The 8,189-nt window shown below is 49.9% G+C and overlaps 1 protein-coding gene across 1 annotated transcript in view; it reads left to right on the top strand.

The window, feature by feature from the left end:
* The first annotated feature begins 6,892 nt into the window (after nucleotides 1–6,892).
* LOC144227849 (solute carrier family 22 member 6) overlaps nucleotides 6,893–8,189 on the top strand; it is a 7,520-nt gene continuing 6,223 nt past the window's right edge. The window contains exons 1-3 of the mRNA XM_077759602.1: nucleotides 6,893–7,316; nucleotides 7,665–7,768; nucleotides 8,003–8,157. Coding sequence (XP_077615728.1) covers nucleotides 6,948–7,316; nucleotides 7,665–7,768; nucleotides 8,003–8,157 — 628 coding nt within the window. The 5' untranslated portion in view covers nucleotides 6,893–6,947. The remainder of the gene's footprint in view (nucleotides 7,317–7,664; nucleotides 7,769–8,002; nucleotides 8,158–8,189) is intronic.

Here is an 8,189-nt window from a genome sequence, read left to right as displayed (position 1 = left end):
TCACGGAGATTTGAGTCCATCCCTTGTTCCTTGTCCTGGGAAGGCAAGTTGGCATGACTTTGGGCTGGCCCGGATGCAAGTAGATCAGAGGAAGCCAGTGCAGAGAAAGAACAAAGCAAGTGCACAGAGAAAAGAAGAACGAGAGACACGGGGGCCCAGATAAAAAGACTTGGTGAGACTATTTGCATTGATTTTTTTTCATTAATGTTTATTTATTTTTGAGAGCAAGGAGCAGAAAGAGAATTTCAAGCAGGCTCCGCACTGTCAGTGCTGAGCCCAGTGTGGGACTCGAACTCACAAACCATGAGATCATGACCTGAGCTGAAATCAAGTTGGATGTTCAACCAACTGAGCCACCCAGGCACCCCTATCTGCATTGATCCTTAATGGAGTGCAAGTCCCAGGTCTTCCTTGGCCCTGGGTATACTTTCTGACCCTGAGTTCTATAAAATATTCTGAATTTTCTGAATAGCATTTGTTTTGTTTAAGCTAAATTCAAGGGTTTCTAAACCAAACAATTCCAAAAGCAGCTTCTCTCCCTCAATCTTCTTTTAAACACTGACATTCCCAAGAATTCTTCCCTAGGACTCCTTCCTCAAATATTCTTTACCAGCACTTTCCAGTGGAAACATAATGCAAGCCACTTATGCAATTTTCAAAAATTCCTAGTAGTTGGAGCACCTGGGTGGCTCAGTTGGTTGAGCGTCTCACTCTTGATTTCAGCTCAGGTCATGATCCCAGGGTCATGGGATTGAGCCTCACATCAGGCTCTGTGCTGAGCGTGGAGTCTGCTTAAGATTCTCTTTCTCCCCCTGCCCCTCTCCCCCACTCGCATTCTCTCTCTCTAAAAAAAAAAAAAAAAAAATTAAAAATTAAAAATTCCTAGTTATTTTAATTCCTAGCTATTTTTTAGTTTTAAAAAGGTAAAAATAATTTTATCATATATAAAATATATCATATATAATATATTTTACTTAACCAAAAATATCCATATATTAACATTTCAACATGTAATCAATATAAAAGTTGTCGATAAGATATTTTCTAGCCTTTAATTCGTATTAGGTCTTCAAAATCTGGCGTATAGTTTTCCCTAATAGCATTTCTCAGTTTCGACTGGCTCAGTTCAAAAGTTCAGCAGTGGCTGGTAGCTACCACATTAGACAACTCAGAAACACTCCAGGGCTTTGACTGTCAGCCACAGAGTTAATTACTCTCAAATCTGTACTCAGACATTTGAAACAAAGCTTAATAAACACAAAAGAGATCATATTATACTGCTGCTTCAACTTTTCGGTGACTTCCCATTGGGATGAAGTCCAAACTCCGCTCTGAGGCCCGTCACGCTCAGGCCCCATCCTGCCTCAATGGCTTCAAGTTTAGCCCCCTCCGCTGTGCACCCTGAAATGGAGCCTCATTCCACTTGTTTCGGTTCCCAGATTGCACCTTCAAACACGCCCAGCACTAAACTTCTCCTCACCCCTCCCCCACTGCACTTGGCTTGAGGTCAGCTGACAATGGGGCCACCAGAGCCCCCCTTGGCTGGACTGGGTCTCAGCCTGTGAAGAGAAGAAACGGGCTCTGTGAGAAATACTAACCCCATCACCCCACAGCCATCTTTCAGTTGTCCAGAAGTCAGGATGGTTCCCAGGATGCCCTGGCCATAACCACTCCTGTGCTATTTCAGAGACACACAGGAAGGGAAGGGAAAATGCCGAGGAGGGCACTTCCTAGTCGTGTGGTCAGGACTCCTGGTGAACTGGGATGCTGATCAGGATGTACATGGCCCATTCCTCTTGCCATTCCCAAATCCCTGGTCTGGACTGCACCCTTTCTCCATCTCTGCTTCTTCCTCTACAATACCAGCTCCTCCTGCTTTCCCTCCTCCCTGCTCTCAGTCCCTGAGCTCAGACTTCACCCCGCTCAGTGAATGATCATCCAATATGGGGCATCTCTCTCGGGCAGAATCCTCATGCCGAGCCACCTCATTGGTTGCTCGCCTCATGTCCAGCCTTTAGATGGCAGTTTCGGATGAATTTATAATTTCTGCACTGTTCATTGCCCCAAGGAAGCCAGGCCATGAGACATAAAACTCACAGTTTGGCTCCTTGCTCAGAATGTTGCGATGTGCCCAGCAGGCGCTCGGAATTTGCCAGACTCCTGTCCAGGCCACTCATTTCAAACTCTCATGTAGAACATGTGATCTGAGCAAGAATATGTTCTCTGACCTGTAAATCATTTATTGGAAAAGTCTCACAAAACCATTAAAAATCAAGGTCACAGGTAGTCACGCACCTTAAATCCCATTTATGTAACAAGATAAAATTATACAAAATCCAGATGCATCAGAAAATCTGAAATATGTGATGGAGGCTAGCATGGTCGAAAGAGCAATGGAAGCAAGTTCTAGATTTGCTTGCTGGGTGATCAAATCCCCCGCTTCCTCTGGGCCTTGGCGTCCCTATCTATACAACACGAAGCTTTCGTTTGAGTGACGGCATTCATCTCTGACGGCATGTGGCTCTTGGGCAGTCAGAAGTCTCGGAATGGACCCCTTGCCAGTGAGCATGGCCAGAACTTAAGTCCACATTCCACTCAGTCCAGGGAATGCAACTCTGAGTGCTTAATGACTCAGAGTGTCCCTAAAGGCTAGTTCTCGGTTCTTCGAATCATCTGCCAAGGGAACATTTCCATCCAGAAACTCTCCACGGTCTGGGAGGCTGGTGGGAAATCCCTGTGCTAGCCAGATGATCCCAGGAGCCGACCACAATTACCAGGAGTCCCTGGAGTCTCCGGTTGAGCCTTTTCCAGGCTCAGCCTGGCTTGGAGCTGGTCAGGCACTAGGGAAGCAGCTCTTCTCAAAGGCAGGGCTGGGCACACACTCAGAGAGGGAGGTTGCTTATAGGGGCCCCACCGTCTCCCCCTGCTGCCCTCAACCCTCTCCCTACTCCCTCAGGAGGGCACCAAGTCCTGATAGGAGATTGGCCCCAGAGCCCCCAAGCTGTTTGTCCAGCTGTCTTCACATTCCCAGGCCACAAGGCTCTTATATACCTTGGCCTGGAGAATGTTGTCAGGCATCTGGACACCCACCGGGTCCCAGGCCAGAACCAACACTGGGTGGGAGGAGGGAGGCCGGGCTGAGTTACATCCCTCTCTGGGACTCCCCTATTCTCCTCTGTGCATAGTGAAGCTAAATGAACCCAGAGACCTCTTTAGCCGGGCACACCTCTAAAGCAGCAGGAAACAACCTGGCTTTGAACTTAGAATAGGTTTGAAGCAGTCCAAGACTTCACAGAGCCAGTGCCTCAAGAAACAATAAACGCCCTCCCCACTTAATACAGTTTACAGTTTGTGTAAGCCGCACAGCTATAGCAGGGCATCTTGAGCCCTTATAAGGGAAGTCAGAAATAAAACTGCTTCCCGTCAACATGAAGACTTAGAGGTTTATGCCTGTAAGAACTGAGAAATGCCCCTTCTTTCCTGGCCCTTTGCATCAGCTGATTTGTACAGGGTCTGGCTACGTCCCATAAAACTCTGGAACCCTAGGGGTGCCTGGGTGGCTCCGTCAGTTGAGCATCCGACTCCGGCTCAGGTCATGATCTCATGGTTTGTGGGTGTGAGCCTCATGTTGGGCTCTGGGCTGACAGCCTAGAGCCTGGAGCCTGCTCTGGATTCTGTGTCTTCCTCTCTCTCTGTCCCTCCCCCACTCATCTTTTGTTTCTCTCTGTCTCAATAATAAATAAACATTAAAAAATAAAAATAGGGGTGCCTGGGTGGCTTAGTCAGTTAAGTGTCCAACTTTGACTCAGGTCATGATCTCACGGCTTGTGGGTTCGAGCCCCGCATCGGGCTCTGTGCTGACAGCTAGCTCAGAGCCTGGAGCCTGTTTCAGATTCTGTGTCTCCTTCTCTCTCTCTCTGACCCTCCCCTGTTCATGCTGTCTGTCTGTCTCTCTTTCAGAAATAAATAAAACATTAAAAAAACAAACAAACGNCCTTCTCTCTCTCTCTGACCCTCCCCTGTTCATGCTGTCTGTCTGTCTCTCTTTCAGAAATAAGTAAAACATTTAAAAAACAAACAAACAAACGAACTCTGGAAACTTAGGCATCCATGGTATTCAGACATATGCCAAAGAATCTGATGAAGTGGAGTGGATGGACAGTCAGTAGGAGGCAGATAACAGGGAGGGACAGCCAGAGACCCCAGAAGGGAAAACACCCCAAAGAAGGATCTGGCATAAAACCTCAAAGCAACAGTCGGGTTAGAACATGGTGGGGAAGAATGTTGTTGGCCTGGACACAGGAAGATTGGGGTCCTGATTTGGCTACTCTGGTAGTAAAATTGGCTTCGTATGCCTGGGAAGGGAAAGGGCTGTAGCGCTTCGGAGCCCACAGCACTCAAGCATAAGGTGGACTCCTCACCTTGCAAAGATTTCCCTACTCAAGTAAGAGCAGGGGCATTCTTAGAAACATTTGGGTAGGAGTCTTCGGTATGTCTGGAATATCCTTGGCCAAGCGGGTATGGGATTGGTCACTATTCAAAATAAGTCTGAGACATCTTTAGGGTAGGGTTTCCCAAACTTAGCACTAGTGACATTTGTGGCCCAGAAAATTCTTGACTGAGCAGGGGAGGGGTGTTGTCCTATGCATTGTAGGATGCTCAGCAGCATCCTGGACCCTACCCGCTGTGTGTCAGTAGTACCACCACCCCCAGCGGTGACAACCAAAAACGTCTCCAGACATTGCCAAATGTCTCCTGGAGGCCGGGTGCAAAGTGGCCCCCGGTGGAGAATCCCCGTTCTTAGGGTACGATGTGCTGAGGTCTATTTTCTCTCTAAAATCAATATAATAGTCTCGCCCTTTTTTTTTTTTTAACTCTTTTAAAAGTTTATTTTGAAAGAGAGAGTGAGAGAACAAGTTGGGGAGAGACAGAGAGAGAATCCCAAGCAAGTTCTGCCCTCCCAGCTCAGAGCTCCATGCAGGGCTTGAACACATGAACCTTGATATCATAACCTGAGCTGAGATCAAGAGTCGTACGCTTAACAGACTGAGTCATCCAGGCGTCCAAAGAGTCTTTTTGCCAGAAACAAATAAGAACAGCTCGTTCTCACTGAGCTCCAGGGCAGTGGCTACTTTAAGATCTTTAGCTTCATTCACATGTTTAACCCTCCAGTACCCCAGTGAGGCAGGCACAGCTATTATACCCATCTTGTGAACAAGAATACTGAGATAATACAAGATTTTAGCAACCTGCCCTGGCTATACAACCAGTAAATGTGGAACAAGGATTTAGATCCAAGTAAACTGACTCCAGAGTCCACACTGTACATACTATGCACTATGCAAATTAAAAGCAAGAGGTTGCAACCTGCTTTATTGACATTTCCAACCAGATCTCCTAGAGGCCCGTCCATCAGAACTCGGCACTGCCCTGATCCTGAATGGCTCAGAAGGCAAACTGGTGGAGGAAATCAAGTGATTGTCTTAAAGTTGTGGCTACAAATAAAATAAGTTCATGTTCACTGAAAAAATAAAAACAAAAACTGGGGCGCCTGGGTGGCTTAGTCGGTTAAGCGTGTGGCTTTCGCTTAGGTCATGATCTCGCGGTTCGTGGGTTCGAGCCCCGCGTCGGGCTCTGTGCTGACTGCCAGCTCAGGGCCTGGAGCCTGTTTCAGAGTCTGTATCTCCCTCTCTCTCTGACCCTCCCCTGTTCACGCTGTCTCTCTCTATCTTAGAAATAAATAAAAATATTTTAAAATAAAAAATAAAAACAAACACAAACAAAAACTATGGACAGAGAGAACAAGACAAAGGGAAAATTGTGAATCAGGATAAGCCAGAAGGTAAAAGCTGAGACACTAGAAGAATCGATGTACATCACGTATGATGTTGGTCTTAGGTTCTCCTTCTTCAAAAATAGCCTCTGATCTCTTTCAGAGTTTCTCTTTCACAGTTTCTTCCAGCTGAACAAAGCCATAATCCCATAAAATATGAGCCATCCCCAGGAGACCAGGGACTGGGGTTGTCAATTTTAGCAAATAAGAAACAGAATGCCCAGGAGCGCCTGGGTGGCTCAGTCGGTTAAGCGTCTGACTCTTGATTTCAGCTCTGGTCATTATCTCATGGTTGGTGAGTTCGAGCCCGGCATAGGGCTCCAAGCTGACAGTGCAGGACTTGCTTGGGATTCTCTCGCTCCTTCTCTCTCTGCCCCTCACCTGCTTGCTGGCTCTTTCTTTCACACACAAAAATAAATAAATAAACTTTAAAAACAGTTAACGAATACAAGATGCCCAGTTAAATCTGAATTTCAGATCAATGAATGATTTTTAGTATAAGTTTGTCCCATGTAATATGAGGGATATACTTATACTAAAATAAAATTTATTTGTTGATCTGAAACTGGGAGCCCTATATTTTCTCTGGCAACTGTTCCCGAAGACAGACTGCTTGGATCGGGTCCACTAAGAAGGACAGAAGTCCCCTCAAGAGGCCACCACACTTCCCAGAGCCCAGNCCGGCCCGGTCCGCTCACCTGCCCTTTATACCCACTTGGAGAATTTCCACTGACATAAGGATACTCAGAGGGTTAATCCTTCTGATACCAAGTCACACTTTAACTCATTCCCTCCAGGCCAAGGATTAAATCCTGTCCATGTAGGGGTCAGGGCTACCACAGACCCTGAGAGCTGAGCACCCCACCCGCAAGTGAGGGGAGGCTCAAGGGAAAGGGAGGGACAGAACCCGGGGAGAGAGAGAAGGAAGGAGGGGCCGCCAGCCGGGTTCCTGTCCCCCCACAGAGCCAGCTCAGATTCGGCTCTGGGAACAAGTCAGCCGCAGAAGCAGCGGCAGCTTCTCTCCTCCGGCCAAGGACAGCAGGCACACAGACACACGGACAGAGGTGCTGGGCGGAAGTCCTCAGCCCCCAGCCGCTCCGCCAGGCCTGGCTTCATGGCCTTCAACGACCTCCTGCAGCAGGTGGGGGGTGTCGGCCGCTTCCAGCAGATCCAGGTCACTCTGGTGGTGCTCCCCCTCCTCCTGATGGCCTCCCACAACACACTGCAGAACTTCACCGCGGCCATCCCCACCCACCACTGCCGCCCACCCACCGGTGCCAACTTCAGCCAGGACGGGGGGCTGGAGGCCTGGCTGCCCCGGGACAGGCAGGGGCAGCTCGAGTCCTGCCTCCGCTTCACCGTCCCCCGACGGGGACCGCCCTTTCCCAACGGCACAGAGGCCAACAGCACGGGGGCCACAGAGCCCTGCACCAACGGCTGGATCTATGACAACAGCACCTTCCCCTCCACCATCGTGACCGAGGTGAGGCAACCCGGGCCCCCTGCTCCGCGTGACCACCAGACTTGCCTTCCCCACTCAGACAGACAGACAGACCGAGGCTCGCGTGCACGCACGCACGCACACGCACACGCACACACACACATCTGTCTCAGATTCTCCAGAGACCAAGATGGGAAGATAAAGAAAGGGGTTCAAGATGGGGGCCTTTGTAGAAAAGGGAGATGTCAGAGTCCAGGAAGGTCTCTCAGATCCCGGGACTGGGGGGGCAAACGGGGAAGGGGAGTGTCAGGGAAGGGGGTGACACAGGCCTCAGAGGGCCAGCCCAAGGGATGGGAAGGGGAGCCTGACCCTTGCCCCCTCTCCCCACAGTGGGACCTCGTGTGCTCTAACAAGGCCTTACGCCAGCTGGCCCAGTCCTTGTACATGGTAGGGGTGCTTCTCGGAGCCATGGTGTTTGGGTACCTGGCAGACAGGTCAGTCCTGGGGTAGAGCCAAGGGGCCGGGCTGGGCCTGGGCCTCAGTTGGGCTTATGGGAACCAGGTGGGAAGTCGGCCTTACCACCCGGGGGGTGGTTTGAGGGCCTACGGGGCCAGCCCCGTGATACCGCACGAGTCCTCGAAAGACCAGGGCGAACACCCCTCCCCCTACCCAGCCTGGCACCGTCACTTCTCAGGACCCCCGCTGCTGTTCTTCCCTCCTTCCCACAGGCTGGGCCGCCGGAAGGTGCTGATCTTGAACTACCTGCAGACAGCCGTGTCAGGCACCTGTGCAGCCTTCGCTCCCAACTTCCCTGTCTACTGTGCCTTCCGGCTTCTCTCGGGCATGTCGCTGGCTAGCATCGCCCTCAACTGCATGACACTGAGTGAGGGCCCCCCCACTCACCTCTGACCCTTC

Source organism: Crocuta crocuta, unplaced genomic scaffold (assembly GCF_008692635.1).
Source record: "Crocuta crocuta isolate KB4526 unplaced genomic scaffold, BGI_CrCroc_1.0 scaffold53, whole genome shotgun sequence".
In the NCBI taxonomy this organism is placed as follows: Eukaryota; Metazoa; Chordata; class Mammalia; order Carnivora; family Hyaenidae; genus Crocuta; species Crocuta crocuta.
Note: the sequence above shows the minus strand (reverse complement) of the source record. Positions and strands in the feature narration are given on the sequence as shown.